Source organism: Anolis sagrei, chromosome Y (assembly GCF_037176765.1).
Source record: "Anolis sagrei isolate rAnoSag1 chromosome Y, rAnoSag1.mat, whole genome shotgun sequence".
In the NCBI taxonomy this organism is placed as follows: Eukaryota; Metazoa; Chordata; class Lepidosauria; order Squamata; family Dactyloidae; genus Anolis; species Anolis sagrei.
The window spans coordinates 75,110,612-75,130,738 of NC_090035.1; the positions used below are offsets into that span (position 1 = coordinate 75,110,612).

The following is a 20,127-nucleotide window of genomic DNA, read 5'->3' on the forward strand; positions in this document are numbered from 1 at the left end:
TTTGTGCACCCTCTCCATCCAGTATCCCTGGGCCCTTCTCCAAGCCAGTGATTTGAGTGAGGCTGTTCCTGATTCCAGTCTTAAAACAGCAGATGGAACACAACTGGGGACAGCAAACAGTTTTCTAAGAAACCCTGATTGAACTTGTTCTACTTTAGATGTGAAGCCTGTGATCCATACCGGAATTGCGTATAATAATTGGGCTGTTACCTTTGCTTGGAAGACCTTTGTTGCAGCTGGTATATACTGGCCACCTTTGGTGTAAAAAAAGCGAATTATTGCTTTACTACTGGATAGGGCATTTTGAACTGCCCAGTACTGTAATAGGTAAATGACAAAAGTGGGATTGGACTATTTCCAGGGGCCTGTTAGGAGAATGACCAGGGGGCTGTATATAGGGGGCTAGATTGTGTCCAGACAGTATCTGGGCTAAGCTAGCATTGGTCACTCTCGCAGATTTGTTGAAACCACCAAGTCTTCAAACGTTTACGAAAAGGGGGGAGGGATGGGGCCTGTCTTATTTCCCTTGGAAGGGTGTTCCAGAGGCGAGGGGCCACCACCAAGAAGGCCCTCTCTCTCGTCCCCACCAACTGTGCTTGTGATGGAGGTGGGAGCAAGAGGAGGGCGTCCCCGGAGGATCTTAGAGTTTGCACTGGTTCATAGAAGGAGATAATAATAATAGAAGAGAAACAACTGGAAAAGCTGACACAATATGAGGATTTAAAGATCGAACTGCAAAGACTCTGGCACAAGCCAGTCAAGGTGGTCCCAATGGTGATAGGCGGGACCTGAATCGTTTTTCTTCCCAGTCTTCCTTTGTAGTTTTGTTGTTGTTCAAGGAGTTCATTGAGTTTGCCAAGTGTGTGCCCTGGTGCCAGAGGGAATGGGAGGGTGGGAAATCTGCTCTCTATATTTCTCTGTTGCACTGATGCTCGCCTTTGCTTTGCAGTGTGAGAACTCCTCGTCCATGCGCTGGCAGATGGCTCTCTACAAAGAGATGTCTGGCAAAGCTGAGGACTCAAACAACCCAGAGAAGATTGTCAAGCGGGTTCAGGAGGTTTCCGCTGTACTCTACCACTTGGAGCTGGTAAATAAAAGGAGCAAGCCGGGCTAACAAGCAGGACGATCTTCCCCAGTCCTGTTGGGGGTCTTCACTACAGTCACAGTCTTGTCCTTATGGAGGAGTTCATTCAAATTGCACCCTATAACGACAGGCACCACCTAAAATATGAACGCGTGCTCAATAAAATTATAAAGCCATCAAAAGGAAGAGGGAGTATGGTTGTTGAAACAGATGTATATTTAAATTTCTCTTTATTTTAATTGATGAAATATATCCCACTGATTATACCAATATCAGGGGAGATTAGAGCAGAGAAGGGGAGAGACACTTAGCATTTTAAAACGTAGGTGTGCAGAAGTTATTAATACTTTGCATGTTTTAAACTGTATATATATGTGTTTGGGTTAGCTACAGTAATACTGGAGCAGCCTATTTCAGAGATCCTCAATCAGCGTTACCATGGAGACCAAGGCAAGCTGGCAGAAGGAGGAGTGGGAGGAGCCAAGTGGAGAGAGTTTTGAAAACAGACAGTTGGAGAGTCAGTTAGGAGTTGATTTTGTATCTGAGAGGAGTAAAAGAGTGGAAGTGAAGAGTAGAGTGGGAGAGTGAAGTGTGAAGCAAAGAATTGTGGCTTTGGGGAGCCTGAATAGCTACTGGAGGTTCCTCAGTCTAAGGAGGCTGAAAGGAGAAACATAGCCAGTTTTCTTTAGTCAAGGAAAAGGCTAAAGGATAAGCTTGTTAATTTATTTGATCAAGGAAAGATCAAATAGGGAAGATATTCCTGTACTGAAACATTGTTTAGTAATAAGAGCTTCACCTCAGTGAGATACTGTGTAACCTGGAAGAGTGAAATGTTTAACTAACCAAGTATTATTCCAAGTTCTATAAATTAAGTTACAACTTGTAACCACACGCTTTGTACTCAATAAACCAGTTATCTTTTGTTGGAGACAGTCTTATCTCCATCCATTCTGCATCTGCATTGCCATATCTCACAGTAATACCTCATATCTCACGTTGGTGGCAGTTACCATAGATTACATATAACAATTGGCCTCCACTATACCAGTTGGTGGCAGAATTCAGAGAAATAAACAATAAATCTCCCTCTACTCTCCTGTCACACGACAGCAGCGTGTGCTTTCTCTCCACTCTGATCACCTCCTCGCAGTAGGAACTGGGAAACACTAGAATTGAGAGACTCAAAATGCTTCTTCGAAAGAAAAAGTTAAATAGCCTCTGACTGTCTATATCTGTTGTGTGTCTTTGGCATTGAATCTTTGCCATATATGTGTACATTGTAATCTGCCCTGAGTCCCCTACAGGGTGAGAAGGGTGGAATTTAAATACTGTAAATAGATAGATAGATAGATAGATAGATAGATAGATAGTGTAGGTTCAGAGAGGAGGAGAAGGGTGGGGGAATTGGATGGGAAGCTCAAGCAGTGGCCCACACATCACCTTCCCTCCTCAATGAGCCTCATTTCCTGTGCCCCACAGACAGAGCACCCATACAAGTCAAAGAAGGCCGTGTGGCACAAACTGCTCTCCAAGCAACGCCGGCGTGCCGTGGTGGCTTGCTTCCGCATGACACCTCTATACAACCTGCCCAGGTGAGTGGAGGTGAAGGGGAAGGTTTTACCTGTCAGTCCACCAGTTTGTCTCTGGTTTCATCCATCTACACATCCCTCAACACCGATACAAAGACCACCAGGTGACTGGTTTAACGGATGGTCTGTTTTCCAGGCACCGGGCTTGCAATATGTTCTTGGAGAGCTACAAGATCTCCTGGATCCTGACTGAAGAGCATCCTTTTGAAGACAGGATGATTGACGACCTGTCTGTAAGTATTGGAGGACCTGGTAGAGATCAGAAAGGGTTTGAAGCAGGAATGGGCCAACTTGGGACCTCTAAGTGTTTTGGACTTCAACTCCCACCATTCCTAACAGCCTCAGGCCCCTTCCTTTTCCCTCTCAGCCGCTTAAGCGGCTGAGAGGGAAAAGGAAAGGGCCTGAGGCTGTTAGGAATGGTGGGAGTTGAAGTCCAAAACACCTGGAGGCCCCAAGTTGGCCCCAAGTTGGCCCATACCTGCTTTGCAGTGATGCACAGGTCTGAACAGGTTGCAACTGAACCGAATGCAGCCATTGCCCGTGAGTCCAAGCTAATGTATAATGTGGCAATGCTTCTCTCTCTCTCTTTCCTGTGTTGGCGAATGGGATGTAGAAACCAGGAGAGGAGGAGGAGGAAGAAGAGGAAGAGGCCGAAAAGAAGCCTGACCCCCTGCACCAGCTCATCCTGCACTTCAGCAGGACAGCCCTGACAGAGAAGATGTGAGTCATGGGAAGAGAGGGACGGATCGGAGCAACAATGTCATTTTTGCCATCTTCTCCTGCTTTGAGAAAGTCCCTGGAGATGTCACTTTTCAGGGATGACTCACAATTCAGGAATTGTATTGTCAAAGGCTTTCATGGCCGAAATCACTGGGTTGTTGTAGGTTTTTTTGGGTTATATGGCTATGTTCTAGAGGCATTCTCTCCTGACGTTTTGCCTGCATCTATGGCAAGCATCCTCTGAGGTAGTGAGGTCTATTGCAACCTCCAATAGGCCTCACTACCTCTGAGGATGCTTGCCATAGATGCAAGAATTGTATTGTCGAAGGCTTTCATGGCCGAAATCACTGGGTTGTTGTAGGTTTTTTTCGGGCTATATGGCCATGTTCTAGAGGCATTTTCTCCTGACGTTTCGCCTGCATCTATGGCAAGCATCCTCAGAGGTAGTGAGGTCTATTGCAACCTCCAATAGGCCTCACTACCTCTGAGGATGCTTGCCATAGATGCAAGAATTGTATTGTCGAAGGCTTTCATGGCCGAAATCACTGGGTTGTTGTAGGATTTTTCGGGTTGTATGGCCATGTTCTAGAGGCATTTTCTCCTGACGTTTCACCTGCATCTATGGCAAGCATCCTCGGAGGTAGTGAGGTCTATTGCAACCTCCAATAGGCCTCACTACCTCTGAGGATGCTTGCCATAGATGCAAGAATTGTATTGTCGAAGGCTTTCATGGCCGAAATCACTGGGTTGTTGTAGGATTTTTCGGGTTGTATGGCCATGTTCTAGAGGCATTTTCTCCTGACGTTTCACCTGCATCTATGGCAAGCATCCTCAGAGGTAGTGAGGTCTATTGCAACCTCCAATAGGCCTCACTACCTCTGAGGATGCTTGCCATAGATGCAAGAATTGTATTGTCGAAGGCTTTCATGGCCGAAATCACTGGGTTGTTGTAGGATTTTTCGGGTTGTATGGCCATGTTCTAGAGGCATTTTCTCCTGACGTTTCACCTGCATCTATGGCAAGCATCCTCGGAGGTAGTGAGGTCTATTGCAACCTCCAATAGGCCTCACTACCTCTGAGGATGCTTGCCATAGATGCAAGAATTGTATTGTCGAAGGCTTTCATGGCCGAAATCACTGGGTTGTTGTAGGATTTTTCGGGTTGTATGGCCATGTTCTAGAGGCATTTTCTCCTGACGTTTCACCTGCATCTATGGCAAGCATCCTCGGAGGTAGTGAGGTCTATTGCAACCTCCAATAGGCCTCACTACCTCTGAGGATGCTTGCCATAGATGCAAGAATTGTATTGTCGAAGGCTTTCATGGCTGAAATCACTGGGTTGTTGTAGGATTTTTCGGGTTGTATGGCCATGTTCTAGAGGCATTTTCTCCTGACGTTTCACCTGCATCTATGGCAAGCATCCTCAGAGGTAGTGAGGTCTATTGCAACCTCCAATAGGCCTCACTACCTCTGAGGATGCTTGCCATAGATGCAAGAATTGTATTGTCGAAGGCTTTCATGGCCGAAATCACTGGGTTGTTGTAGGATTTTTCGGGTTGTATGGCCATGTTCTAGAGGCATTTTCTCCTGACGTTTCACCTGCATCTATGGCAAGCATCCTCGGAGGTAGTGAGGTCTATTGCAACCTCCAATAGGCCTCACTACCTCTGAGGATGCTTGCCATAGATGCAAGAATTGTATTGTCGAAGGCTTTCATGGCCGAAATCACTGGGTTGTTGTAGGATTTTTCAGGTTGTATGGCCATGTTCTAGAGGCATTTTCTCCTGACGTTTCACCTGCATCTATGGCAAGCATCCTCGGAGGTAGTGAGGTCTATTGCAACCTCCAATAGGCCTCACTACCTCTGAGGATGCTTGCCATAGATGCAAGAATTGTATTGTCGAAGGCTTTCATGGCCGAAATCACTGGGTTGTTGTAGGATTTTTCGGGTTGTATGGCCATGTTCTAGAGGCATTTTCTCCTGACGTTTCACCTGCATCTATGGCAAGCATCCTCAGAGGTAGTGAGGTCTATTGCAACCTCCAATAGGCCTCACTACCTCTGAGGATGCTTGCCATAGATGCAAGAATTGTATTGTCGAAGGCTTTCATGGCCGAAATCACTGGGTTGTTGTAGGATTTTTCGGGTTGTATGGCCATGTTCTAGAGGCATTTTCTCCTGACGTTTCACCTGCATCTATGGCAAGCATCCTCAGAGGTAGTGAGGTCTATTGCAACCTCCAATAGGCCTCACTACCTCTGAGGATGCTTGCCATAGATGCAAGAATTGTATTGTCGAAGGCTTTCATGGCCGAAATCACTGGGTTGTTGTAGGTTTTTTCGGGTTATATGGCCATGTTCTAGAGACATTCTCTCCTGATGTTTTGCCTGCATTTATGGCAAGCATCCTCAGAGGTAGTGAGGACGTGGAGCAACTCTTTTTTCTCAGATGCAGCGTCAGGGAGGTGGAGGTGATAGAAGTAGTACAACACACTCGAAAAACACCAAGCAGAGACCATTCTGACTTTTTCACCAGAGAGGCATGTTTGTTTCTTAGAGACCTAGGATTGCTAAAGCAAAAACGATAGACTGTGTGTTCTATTATTGTGTAGAAGAGAGAATTTCAGCATTGTTTAAATCCTGACCCCACTCTGCTTTCTTTCAGCAAATTGGAGGTAGACTATCTGTACATGGCCTATGCTGACATCATGGCAAAGGTGAGCAAGAGATGGGGGCTTATCCCTGGGAAATCTATTTTAGTCGCTCTCATTTTAAATATTGTGTTACGCAAGCAGTTTCAGAGCCCTCATCATACAGTCTACATCTGATCAAGGGTCTGGAGAACAAGCCCTATGAGGAGCGGCTTAAGGAGCTGGGCATGTTTAGCCTGAAGAAGAGAAGGCTGAGAGGAGATATGATAGCCATGTATAAATATGTGAGAGGAAGGCACAGGGAGGAGGGAGCAAGCTTGTTTTCTGCTTCCCTGGAGACTAGGACGTGGAACAATGGCTTCAAACTACAAGAGAGGAGATTCCATCTGAACATGAGGAAGAACTTCCTGACTGTGAGAGCTGTTCAGCAGTGGAACTCTCTGCCCCGGAGTGTGGTGGAGGCTCCTTCTTTGGAAGCTTTTAAACAGAGGCTGGATGGCCATCTGTCAAGGGTGATTTGAATGCAATATTCCTGCTTCTTGGCAGGGGGTTGGACTGGATGGCCCATGAGGCCTCTTCCAACTCTTTGATTCTATGATTCTATGTACAGTAGATGTACAGTGGTGCAGTGGGTTAAATCCCTGTGCTGGCAGGTCGCAGGTTCAAATCCGGGGAGAGGCAGATGAGCTCCCTCTATCAGCTCCAGCTCCTCATGCGGGGACATGAGAGAAGCCTCCCACAAGGATGATAAAAACATCAAATCATCTGGGCGTCCCCTGGGCAACGTCTTTGCAGACGGCCAATTCTCTCACACCAGAAGCAACTTGCAGTTTCTCAAGTCACTCCCGACGCAACAAAAAAAAATCTGTACAATAGAGTCTTGCTTATCCAACCTTCTCCCATCCAACATTCTGTATTATCCAACGTAGCTTGCCTCCTGCCTAGATCCACTGCTGTTTCAATACATTGCTATGTTTTGATGCTAAATTCGTAAATACAGTAATTACTACATAACATTACCTTGTATTGAACTGCTGTTTCTGTCGATTTGTTGTAAAACATGATGTTTTGGTGCTTAATTTGTAACGTGATTTGACATTTAATAAGCTTTTCCTTAATCCCTCCATATTATCCAACATTTTTGCTTATCCAGTGTTCTGCTGGCACATTTATGTTGGATAAGCGAGAATCTACTGTACTTTTTATATTATATATATACATAATGGGGATGCCACTTTTTTTTCTGAACCCTCTGAGTGCCTCCTCAGAGGTTGAGAAGGATAGGGTTTAAATAGTATAAATGGTCTAAATAAAATAAATAAATGAATAAATAAAAATAGTGGCATTGTATGTTCCAACAGCCCCTTAGCCAACATGGTAAAAATTCTGCAAGTTGCAATTCAAATGGGTCTGGACTGCCACACAGTTCAATCTCCTGCAGTATACTCGAGTATAAGCTGACCCGAATATAAACGGAGACACCTAATTTTGCCACAAAAAAACTAGGAAAATGAATTGACTTGAGTATAAGCCAAAGGTGGAAAATGCAGCAGCTACTGGTAAATTTCAAAATAAAAATAGATACCAATAAAATTATATTAATTGAGGCATCCATACGTTAAATGTTTTTGAATATTTACATAAAACTGTAATTGAAGACAAGACTGTCCAACTCTGATTAAACCATTATTCTAACCTTTTTCCAATGTAAATGTGCTTACGTATCCTTCCAATAATAACAATAATAATAGAGTAAAATAATAATTGTTATAATAACAAATGTAATAATAACAACAATAATAAAGTAAAATAATACATGTAATAATAATAATAGTAAAGGTGGTCCCAGTGGTGATTGGTACACTGGGTGCAGTGCCTAAAGACCTTGGCCTGGACTTGAACACAATCAACGCTGTTAAGATTACCATCTGCCAGCTGCAGAAGGCCATCCTGCTGGGATCTGCATGCATTATTTGCCGATACATCACACAGTCCTAGACACTTGGGAAGTGTCCGATGTGTGATCCAATATAACAGCCAGCAGAGTGATCTTGTCTGCTATGGACTCATCTTGTCGTGTTTGAAGTAATAACAGAGTAAAATAATAATAATAATAATAATAATAATAATAATAATAATAGAGTACAATAATAAATGTGATAATAACAATAATAAATAAAGTAAAATAAGAAATGTAACAATAATAATAAGAACAACAACAAGAACGAGTAAAATAATAACTTTGACTCGAATATAAGCTACGGGGGCTTTTTCAGCCTTAAGAAAGGACCAAAAAACTCAACTTAAACGCGAGTATGTACGGTATCTTAACACACAAAACCAAAGCCTTTCCTTTTGAGGCTGGAGAGGACATGCTGCTCTTGCTTTCTTTCTATGTACAAGCCTGTTGTTAGCTGTGTGCAAGTAGAGCCAATAAAGCAGAGATGGGCAACTGTGTGGAGGGCAGGGACACTTTCTTCTCCATCAGTAACAATATGTTGTTGATTTTTTAATGTCCTGCCACATATGTTGGTGCCGAACTCCAGAGTTGCCACTTAAATGAAGGTGAAGAGGGAGAAGAGGGAGAAGAAGGGGAAGAATCCGAACTTTCCTTTGAGGTAAGTACGGCGTCTGCATACAGCTTCTTCCAATGTTTCAGCGTAGCTATGTCCATCCTTCGTCAAAACTTTCTTCCTGTCCATAAAACCTAGCCATTTGTGCGTCTTTTCTTTGCAAACTTGCCCTATTTATCGTGTCAGGAGCAAACCAAACAGTTGTATTGCATTTTTTAACAAAGAAACAAACAAAGAAACAAAGAAAGCACAACGTTTGGAAGCTTGGTAGTTGATTAAATGTCCTTTGACCAGTAGCTGGGCACTTGGAGTGCCTCTAGTCTTACTATAAGAAGACCCTCCATTGTGCATGTAGCAGGGCTCAGGTTGCATTGCAGCAGATGGTCTGTGATTTGCTCTTCTCCACACTCGCATGTCGTGGATTCCACTTTGTAATCCCATTTCTTAAGGTTGGCTCTACATAAGGTTGGCTCTACATCTCGTGGTACCAGAGCGCAGTGTGTTCAGAGCAAGGGCAGATGTCTTCACTGTGTCTGGTTGTGATGCCCAGGTTGTGCCAGTCAGCTTTCATATGATATTGTTTCTAGCGCCCACTTTTTGCTTGATATTCAGGCAGTGCTTCTTGTAGGTCAGAGCACGGTCCATGGTAACTCCAAGGTATTTGGGTGCGCTGCAATGCTCCAGTGGGATTCCTTCCCAAGTAATCCTCAGAGCTCGAGATGCTTGTCTGTTCTTAAGGTGAAAAGCACATGTCTGTGCTTTAGATGGATTAGGGATCAGCTGGTTTTCCCTGTAATAGGCAGTAAGAGTACCTAGAGTTTCGGAGAGCTTCTGTTCTACCATCTCAAAGCTCCCTGCTTGAGCAGTAATGGCACGATCATCAGCATAAATGAAGCTCTCTGTCCCTTCTGGCAGTGGCTGGTCATTTGTGTAAATGTTGAACATGGATGGAGCAAGCACGCTCCCCTGAGGCAGGCCATTCTTCTGTTTTCGCCATCTTCTTCTCTGGCCTGGAACTCAACAAAAAAGCTCCTGTTTTGTAGCAGGTTTCCTATGAGGCAGGTGAGGTGGTAGTCCTTTGTGATATTATACATTTTACTCAGGAGGAGGTGGTGGTTTACAGTATCATAAGCCACTGACAGGTCTATGAAGACAGCTCCTGTGATCTGTTGCCTCCTCGCAGGATTGCAAGACATCCGAGCGTCCCCTGGGCAATGTTTTCGTAGACAGCTGATTCTCTCACTCCAGAAGTGACCAGAAGTGACTTGCAGCATGCAAACTTGCCCTGAGTTTCAAGATAGATAGATGCTATACGTACATTTCAAAAGTTGTGTTATGGATCCCAGAGCAGTACACACCATTCATTAGTACTTTAAAAAGAAGGTAGAATTAGAACTGAAGGCAGCTGGGCCTGAAGGCTGGCAGAACTGTAGAAGCTTTACATCACGGGCTGAGATATAAATCATTAGGTCACATGATTTCCCAGACCAGAGAGAGAATGAGTTGCTATGTAGATGCTCCAGACTGAAATCTTTGTCACTATTTTAACAGTGCCAAAAGTGCATGTTGTACCACTGTAACTATCCTAGCACTCTCCTCCTGCAGGTAATATATAGCTAGGTAACCTGTCATTGATTCCTAGCCATCACTTCATGTTTTTTTGCCACCTTGCAGGAGAAGGAGATGGAAAAACAGAAGCTTCTGTATCAACAATCCCGGTTGCACAACCGAGGGGCAGCCGAGATGGTTCTGCAGATGATCAGCGCCTGCAAAGGTAGAGACAACCCTTTCTCTCCCCATGCCTTGGTTTGTGTTGGCTGGGATTGTGGGGATTGTAGGTCACTGTATCTCAAGGAGGAACAGATGTGGGAAGGCTGTATCAACTCCCAATTTAGACTGTACAGCTTGAATCATTCAATGGGGAAAGGAGATACCTAGACTAATACTAGCTACGAAGTTCAAGTTCAAGATAGAAGCCATAATTTTTCCTCTCTTTGAATCTTGTTAGGGGAGCCTGGTGCCATGGTGTCTTCCACGTTGAAACTGGGCATCTCCATCCTGAATGGCGGCAACGAGGAAGTGCAGCAGGTATGGAGGAAAGGAAAAAATAATTCTTGGGAAGTTGCTCTTGTTAGGGCAGAGCATGCAAAGCATCCAAAAATCAAACAGGATACTAAAACGGCAGAGCATTCAGCTCATTAGCAAACAAAGCGTGAAGTGCCATGTGATGTGGCTGTAAATAATTTGGAGCTTAAGCAGGCAAACATGCAAAAAATGAGGAAGTACTTCATCAGTGCCACAAATGGACAGTGAAGCAACAGCCAGAATACCCTCATGAAAAAGCTGGAATGTGTGTCTGTCTATATATGTTGTGTGTCTATGGCATTGAATGTTTGCCATGTATATGTACATTGTAACCCCCCCCCCCCCCCCGAGTCCCCTGCGGGGTCAGAAGGGTGGAATATAAATACAGTAAATAAATAAATAGCAATGAGGCTATCTTCCCTACTGATAATTGATTTCTTTGTGTCTTCAGAAAATGCTGGATTATCTGAAGGAGAAACGTGAAGTGGGGTTCTTCCAGAGCATCCAAGCACTAATGCAGACATGCAGGTTTGTAGCTGCGACAATCTTGTTCTTCCCCCTCTCTATATTTCTGCTTTCTGTTGTACCTTCTCATCCTTGCTTCTTACGTTTGGCAATCAGAACCCAGTAAGATATTGGATCCTCCTGGCTTTGAAGGCAATTGATGGGACATTCCACCATGGGTTACTTTGTGTTGCCAAAGGGCACTTTTGAGCAAAGCTGTTGCTTTGCATTCAGACTTGACTCTGGCATGAGTTACCCTAAACCAGTGGTTCTCAACCTGTGTGTCCCCAGGTGTTTTGGCCTACAACTCCCAGAAATCCCAGCCAGTTTACCAGCTGTTAGGATTTTCTATGAGTTGAAGGCCAAAACATCTGGGGACCCACAGAACCACTGTCCTAAATGCAGGGCCACTTGCACTGGATGTCTTGGGAAGCTCCCCTTTTACATTTCCCAGAACCAGCACCATTTGTGACATTGTAGGAAATCAATATAGTCACTCAGCCTAAATTGGGGGGGGGGGGGATAATGGGGCTCTAGGGCTGGCATCAATACTACCCTGTTGGAGTGCTGATCTGATGTGAAGACGAACTGGTTCCACTTCTGGGGGTGATTATGACTGACAGGTGGGAAGTTGCATCTTTCTTGGCCAAGAGAAATAAGAATCGGGGGCTTCTTCTGTGGGCCACTTCACCATTTGCACCTTCAGCCTTCCATTGTCCTGCTATCCAGGGACGGCTGAAGCAATAGGCAAGATACGCATTTGCATATAGCGCAAATCCCTGAGGGGTGCTCTTGAGGCGCCCCCACCTGTGTGCCTTCCTTGGCTTCCTTGGCCAGTCTTGCATGCCCCCTCCTCCTCACCTGTACCAGGTAAGCCCCTTCCTGTATCCGCAGTCAAAGAAGTGGGGCTCAGGGCCAAGGGCTTGACACTAAGGGCGTGGATGTCAGGGTGTGGGCGGAGGAACTCAAGTAGGACACGCTTCTGATAGGAATGGTGGGAGTTCTGGTAGGAATGGTGGGAGTTGAAGTCCAAAACACTAGGAGGGTCCAAGTTTGCCCATACCTGCTCTATCCCCTCTTAAGCTCTGTTCCTTTGCTCTCCTGGCCCTGTTTTCCATCCTCTCCTTCACTCAACAGTGTGCTGGATCTCAACGCCTTTGAGCGACAAAACAAAGCCGAAGGACTGGGAATGGTGACAGAAGATGGAACGAGTAAGTCTCCTTCTGCCCCATTTTGAGCCTCTGTGAGGAGTCCTCTAGGCCCATGTTGTCCCTATCAGCTCTCCTACCCTCTAGTTCAGCCCATCCTGTCCCTCTCACTGTTGCCCTAAAGATGTTTACCTGTCTGTTTGCCTCCTACAGTGAGGCTGTCCAGCTGCCAGGTATTTTTCCAATACCACTTTGAAGCCAATTACCGAAATCTGACTTAATTTCCAAATAAGCTGCTGGAGAGATCTCTTTCCATCTTCTCTGCCTCTGGAAACAGGGCAAGCTGTGAATGATGTGGGAAGAGATCATCAAGTTTGCAGACAGGACCAAATTGGGAGGGAGAGCCAAGACTCCAGAAGACAGGAGCAGAATTCAAAACGATCTTAACAGATTAGAGAGATGATTGACCAAAACTAACACAGTGAAGTCCAACAGATACAAATGCAAGATACTCCACTTAGGCCAGTGCTTCTCAACCTGTGGGTCCCCAGGTGTTTTGGCCCACAACTCCCAGAAATCCCAGCCAATTTACCAGCTGATAGGATTTCTGGGAGTTGAAGGCCAAATCATCTGGGGACCCACAGGTTGGGAACCACTGCTCTAGAGTGATAGTGGTCCAGGCACAAAGTCAATGCTCAGTTCTATCAACTCTCCTCCTCATCTCCACTTTCTCCCTGCTTCAGATTAGAGAGATGGTCCAAAACTAACAAAATGAAGTTCAACAGTGACAAATGCAAGACACTCCACTTAGGCAGAAAAAAAATGAAATGCAAAAGTAAAGAATGGGGGGCGCTGGCTCGATAGAAGTACATGTGGAGCCCTTGTGTACAACAAGCTATACATGAGCCAACAACATCATGTGGCAGCTAAAAAAGCCAATGAGATTTTGGCCCGCATAAATAGGAGTCTAGTGCTTAGATCTAGGAAAGTCATGCCACCCCCCTATTCAGCCTTGATCAGACCACACCTGGAATACTTTGTCCAATTCTGGGCACCGCATTTTAAAGGAGATATTTACTCTAAGCAGGAATGTGTCCAGAGGAGGGTGACTAAAATGATCAAGGATCTGGAGAACAAGCCCTATGAGGAGTGGCTTAAAGAGCTGGACATGTTTAACCTGCAGAAGACAAGGTCTCTTCCAACTCTAGGATTCTATGATTCCAAGAAATGGGGCAGTTTGGGAACTTAGCTTTCTGGGTCCTTTCTTGACCTTTGGCCACAGTGGGATGCATAGTTTGGCTTCTCTTCCTCCCTCTTTGGGAAGGAGCAGAAGAGGGGCTTTGCAGTCCAAGGCTGCTTGTAAACAGGGCTTCCCTTGCCACAATCCTGGCCATAGATCACACGGACCACGTCATGGCTTCCTTTCCCCTGGTGCTCTGCCTCTTCTTTTTGTGTTCACAGCTTCCTCCTGGTGAGACGTGGATTCATTGATATTCCTAAAAATCAATAATGGATTCTCATGCTCTCCACCTTTTTTTGCCTTTTTTTTTTTGGTCCCATCCGTTTCTTCATTCCACATTAATGTTGTGTTAATACATGCTGGGTTTTTGGATTTTTTTTCCTTTTCTGTTGTTGTTAATCATCTCCTTTTCCTTCTTTGCTGTGATGTGTTGCACTCACCTCCTTTCTCCCCTCCCTCCCTCCTTCTTCTCCTCCCTTCCCTCCCCCTCTCCTGGTCTCACTGATGCCCTTCCCTCAGTCATCAGTCGTGAAAATGGTAAATAATCTGTTTGCTTTGGTTCAGTTTAATCTTTTTTTTCCTTTTCTTTAATGGTCAGCTACTGTATTTGTTTATTTTAATGGCTCTTTCTAACCCAACGGGTCCTAAGACTGAAAACTGATCAGAACCCCCCATTCTGGCTTAGCACCACAAGGCTTGGGGAATGGGCTGCGTATCCAGGGCTGTGGTCTTTGAGGGGATACAAGGCAAGGATGAAGGCCAGGAATCAGAAAGGCTGCAGAAAGGGATGGAGGCAGGTGGTTTGCATTGCCGGAAACAGCCATAATATCATCTCCCTGCGGATATATTGATCTGCTAGAGCAGGGGTCCTCAAACTAAGGCCCGGGGGCCGGATGCGGCCCTCCAAGGTCTTTTACCCGGCCCTCGCTCAGGGTCAACTTAAGTCTGAAATGACTTGAAAGCACACAACAACAACAATGATCCTACTCATCAGCCAAAAGCAGGCCCACACTTCCTATTGAAATACTAATACGTTTATATTTGTTAAAATTGTTCTTCATTTTAATTATTGTATTGTTTTTAAGTGGTTTTGCACCACAAATAAGATATGTGCAGTGTGTATAGGAATTAATTCTTTTATTTTTTTCAAATTATAATCCGGCCCTCTAACAGTTTGAGGGACTATGACCTGGCCCTCTGTTTAAAAAGTTTGAGGACCCCTGTGCTAGAGAAATACTTCAGACTTTCAGAACTCTAACACAACTTTCAAAATTTCATTATAAATGGGAATTCCTAATAGGTTCTGTCATAAAAATCACCAATAATGAAATTTTGAAAGTTTTGTTAGAGTTCTGAAATTTTCACCACCAGAACTTTAGCAACATTGTAGAAGCAAAGCACCAGCGCCCCCTAGTCTTCACCACCAGAACTTGAGTTTTTGTAAGTACTTTAGAACCATTTAGAACCATGGGTTGCACATGCCTAATATATACATACATATCTCATCATTACATCATAATACATATACAAACCATACAAACAATAAAAACTATATTATATGACAAAGTGGATGGGACCTCAGTTGAGAAACAAATGACCAGTCCAACTTCCTAGCTTTACCTGAAGAACTATGTTAATGTTGCCTTGTAATGACTGGGGTGTCGCATTCCTTTCAATGGCAACTCTATGAACAGTCTGTCTGGCATTTTTTGGAACAAGAACCTGAGAAAGATTTAATAGTGGGATTGAATTCCTAGAGTATTAGCAGAGGGATTCTCATTTTTCTCCTTCGTGGTCTCTGTGAAATGCACACATGTGGTAGTCGGTGCACAGCATCGGGACTGTGGCGCAGCTGGCTGGGAGTCAGCTACATTAAGATCACTACTGACCGAAAGGTCAAGAGTTCGAAGCCAGCCCGGGTCGGAGTAAATAAAGTTTTATATTATTATTATTATTATTATTATTATTATTATTATTATTTACAGTATTTATATTCCGCAATTCTCACCCCGCAGGGGATTCAGGGCAAATTACAATGTACACATCTATGGCAAACATTCAATGCCAAGGACACACAACATATATAGACAGACACTCAGAGGCTATTTACAATTCCAGCTTCTGGCCACCAGGGGAGCTGTTGCTTTGCCGTCCATTTGTGACACTGATGAAGTACTTTCCTCATTCTTTGCATACTTCCTGGAGATTTTTATGGAAATTAGCCTCCTCACATAAGTGGTATCTAAATTTCCTACTTGACAGATGCAATTGTCTTTCAGGCTGCAAAGGTCAACAACAAGTTACGCAATTTTGGTCGGGAGCTCACTCAACACATATAGACAGACAGTTAGAGGCTTTCATGGCTGGAATCACTAGGTTCTTGTGGGTTTTTTCGGGCTAAAGAGCCATGTTCTAGAGGCATTTCTCCTGACGTTTCGCCTGCATCTATGGCAAGCATCCTCAGAGGTGTGAGGTCTGTTGGAATTAGGACAATGGGTTTATATATCTGTGGAATGGCTGGGGTGGGGCAAGGAGCTCTTCCCTGCTGCAGTTAGGTGTGAATGTTTAGCTGATCACCTTCATTAGCATTTGAGGGTCTGCCTGAGCCTGGGAAAATCTGTTGCTGGGAGGTGTTAATCTGTGCCTGGTTTTTTCCTCTCAGTTGTTTAGCTGTTATAATTTTAGAGTTTTTTAATACTGGTAGCCAGATTTTGTTCATTTTCATGGTCTCTTCCTTTCTGTTGAAATTGTCCACATGCTTGTGGATTTCAATGGCTTCTCTGTGTAGTCTGACATGGTGGTTGTTGGTGTGGTCCAGCATTTCTGTGTTCTCAAAAAACCAGGCACAGATTAACACCTCCCAGCAACAGATTTTCCCAGGCTCAGGCAGACCCTCAAATGCTAATGAAGGTGATCAGCTAAACATTCACACCTAACTGCAGCAGGGAAGAGCTCCTTGCCCCACCCCAGCCATTCCACAGATATATAAACCCATTGTCCTAATTCCAACAGACCTCACACCTCTGAGGATGCTTGCCATAGATGCAGGCGAAACGTCAGGAGAAATGCCTCTAGAACATGGCTCTTTAGCCCGAAAAAACCCACAAGAACCTAGTTAGAGGCTATTTAACATTCCACTTTTCTGGCCGCCAGGGAAGCTGTCGCTTTCATCGTCCATCTGTGGCACTGATGAAGTACTTCCACATTCCCCGCATGCTTTATGGCCTCGTAAAATAGGTGGTACCTAAATTTCCTACTTGACAGATGCAACTGTCTTTTGTTTTGCAAAGGTCGACAACAAGCTAAACAATTGGTCGGAAGCTCATTCCGACCAGGGCTGGCTTCGAACTCATGACCTTTGGGTCAGAAGGGATCTTAATGCAGCTGACACTCAGCCAGCTGCGCCACAGTCCTGAATTTGTCTCCTCTTCTTCTTAACTAAAAGCAGAGTATGGGAAAAGACGAATTTATGCTCCATTATACTTAGAGCAAACGCTCCCCTTGATAAGATAGTTGCAGGTATTGATAGTACCAACTGCACCATTTCAGGCTCCATTCCGCCTGCTTCATTGGACGGGGTTCTGATCAGTTTTGGGGGAGGGGGTAGATTTGTGGGCCTGGCAAAGAGTCTTCAACTCCATTTTGGCGCATGACCTTCAGCTTTTTAAAAAGCCCTCCTCAGAGCTATATCTTATTGCCCTGCCCTCAAGCTGTCAGGCTGGTGCTGAGCACACTAACCGCATACCGTTCACCCACCCAAAGGTTTCAATTCTGGTCTCCAGAGCTATGCTCTTGCAGGTGGTGCTGCCTCCCACATCCTTTTGCAGAGCCCTCCACGAAAGGGGCTTGGTGGGCTTCTGCCCATTGGATGGAAAGACAGCTTACACTTCTCTAGACATGCAAACATGCACCACCAGCATCAAATTAAGGAAGCACTCCCTGTGGATCCTCAGTCAAGTCTCGAGTGTAGACGCACCACTTGACACCTGGCCACATGCCCTCACGCTTCGTCACAAGCACAATGATCCCTCAAAATGTGACCTCTGTCTTTATATTATCTGTGTAGTAACACTGTGAAACAATAACCATTCAGGATGTAAGTGTAACTCTGTTGCTGCACTGTTGCAATGAATTCTTTGGTAGCAATGTGGCCTTTTTGTAACAATTTGCTATGAAAACGTCGCAATCTTGTGGCAATGTAGTATTTATAGCACAGTCTTGTATTTGTGCGATTTATATGTATCTATAACCACATTTATTCGAGTCTAATGCACCATCGAATCTAATGCGCACCTCAATTTTCAAAACCCTGAAGCCAAAAAAAAAGTATATAATGCGCAGCAGCAAAATGTGCACTCTATAATTTGGACATTAAAGGTGCAGTCACAACACCAAAGCTCTCAGTAATGGAAAAATAAAACTTGGGGTTGTTGTAGGTTTTTTCGGGCTATATGGCCATCTTCTAGAGGCATTTTCTCCTGACGTTTCGCATGCTTCTATGGCAAGCAACCCCAGAAGTAGTGAGGTCTATTGGTGTATCTCTTGAAGCAGTACTAAGCTTACCGTATTCTGTGAATCTAATCCAGCTGTGCCCATACCTTGGAAAGTCTGACTTGGTCCATGCTCTTTTTACATCCCGAATAGATTACTGCAACACGCTCTATGTGGGGCTGCCTTTGAAGACTGTTTGGAAGCTTCAAATGGTCCAAAGGGTGACAGCCAGGTTCCTAACAGGAGCGGCACTCAGGGAACACACTACTCCTCTGTTGCGTCAGCTCCACTGGCTGCCAATTTGCTACCGAGCACAATTCAAAGTGCTGGCTTTAGCCTATAAAGCCCTAAACGATTCCAGCCCAGCTTACCTGTCCAAACGTATCTCCTCCTCTGAACCATCTAGGACAGTGTTTCTCAACCTGGAGGTCAGGACCCCTGTGGGGGTCACGAGGGGTTGTCAGAGGGGTCAACAAAGATAATCAGAAAACACAGTATATTCTGTTGGTCATTGGAGTTCTATGTGGGAAGTTTGGCCCAATTCTATGGTTGGTGGGGTTCAGAATGTTCATTGATTATAGGTGAACTATAAATCACAGCAACTACAACCCCCAAATGTCAAATCTATTTTCCCCAAACTCCACCAGTGTTCACATTTGGGCATATTGAGTATTTGTGCCAAGTTTGGTCCAGATCCATCGTTATTTGAACCCACAGTGCTCTCTGGATGTAGGCAAACTACAAAACTCAAGGTCAATGCCCGCCAGACCCTGTCAAGATTTTCTGTTGGTCATGGGAGTTCTGTGTGCCAAGTTTGGTTCAATTCCATTGTTGGTGGAGTTCAGAATGCTCTTTGGTTGTAGGTGAACTATAAATCCCAGCAACTACAACTTCCAAATGACAAAATCAATCCTCCCCAACTCCACCAGTATTCAAATTTGGACATATGGGGTATTTGTGCCAAATTTGGTCCAGTGAATAAAAATGCATCCTGCATATCAGATATTTCCATTGCAATTCATAACGGGAGCAAAATTACAGTTGTGAAGTAGCAACAAAATAATGTTATGGTTGGGGATCACCACAAGATGAGGAACTGTATTAAGGGGTCGTGGCATTAGGAAGGTTGAGAAACACTGCATATTTCACATTGTTGAATGGACTGGACTAAATGGCCATTACAAGTCATAACTGTAGCAAAATTACAGTTATGAAGTAACAATGAAAATGATGTTATGGTTGGGGGTCACCACAACATGAGGAACTGTATTAAGGGGTTGTGGCATTAGGAAGGTTGAGAAACACTGATCTAGGAACTTAAGGTCGTCTGGGGAGGCCCTGCTCTCGATCCTGCCTGCCTCGCAAGTGCGATTGGCAGGAACGAAAGACAGGGTCTTCTCAGTGGTGGCCCCCCGGCTATGGAACTCCCTCCCCAGGGATATTAGATTGCCCCCCTCCCTCCTGACTTTCCGAAAAAAGTAAAGCCCTTTCTCTTTGAGCAAGCTTTTGAGAATGCAGCGGGATAGATAACACGGAACTATGAATGATGGACATGGAATGGCCAGACAATGCTACTGGATAACGCAGTGGTTCTCAACCTAGGGTCCCCAGATGTTTTTGGCCTTCAACTCCCAGAAATCCTAACAGCTGGTAAACTGGCTGGGATTTCTGGGAGTTGTAGGCCAAAAACATCTGGGGACCCATGTTGAGAACCACTGGGATAACGTTTTTAACAAGATGACACCAATGATTATATGCTTTAATGGTATTTATATATGTTTTATATTGTAATATTGATTGTTTTCAGTGGCACTTTTATGAATGCCTGACTTCGAATAGTTCCAATCTGTAACCCGCCTTGAGTCGTTGTATGGCTGAGAAAGGTGGGCTATAAATATCATAAAATAAATAAATAAACTAAGAGAGAGTTCCCAAGCCCATTTATTAGAAAAGAAAAGCAATCGTTATCTGGTTGAAAAGGTAAACAGAATGTTTTCCTTTCGCTTCATGAGATAGGAAAAGCTTTATATGAGACAAGGAAAGG

The 20,127-nt window shown here is 44.5% G+C and overlaps 1 protein-coding gene across 15 annotated transcripts in view; it reads left to right on the plus strand.

The window, feature by feature from the left end:
* The window catches only part of LOC132780560 (ryanodine receptor 1), a 259,347-nt gene that overhangs the window by 194,346 nt on the left and 44,874 nt on the right, over nt 1–20,127 (plus strand). For 11 of the 15 annotated variants that reach the window (XM_067461902.1, XM_067461908.1, XM_067461904.1 and 8 more), the window contains 11 exons: nt 950–1,087; nt 2,564–2,676; nt 2,810–2,906; nt 3,287–3,393; nt 6,057–6,108; nt 8,589–8,660; nt 10,290–10,389; nt 10,624–10,703; nt 11,152–11,228; nt 12,342–12,415; nt 14,112–14,129. In XM_067461902.1, the coding sequence (XP_067318003.1) occupies nt 950–1,087; nt 2,564–2,676; nt 2,810–2,906; nt 3,287–3,393; nt 6,057–6,108; nt 8,589–8,660; nt 10,290–10,389; nt 10,624–10,703; nt 11,152–11,228; nt 12,342–12,415; nt 14,112–14,129 (928 nt within the window). The remainder of the gene's footprint in view (nt 1–949; nt 1,088–2,563; nt 2,677–2,809; nt 2,907–3,286; nt 3,394–6,056; nt 6,109–8,588; nt 8,661–10,289; nt 10,390–10,623; nt 10,704–11,151; nt 11,229–12,341; nt 12,416–14,111; nt 14,130–20,127) is intronic. The other 4 variants (XM_067461905.1, XM_067461911.1, XM_067461912.1 and 1 more) reach the window with 1 other exon arrangement.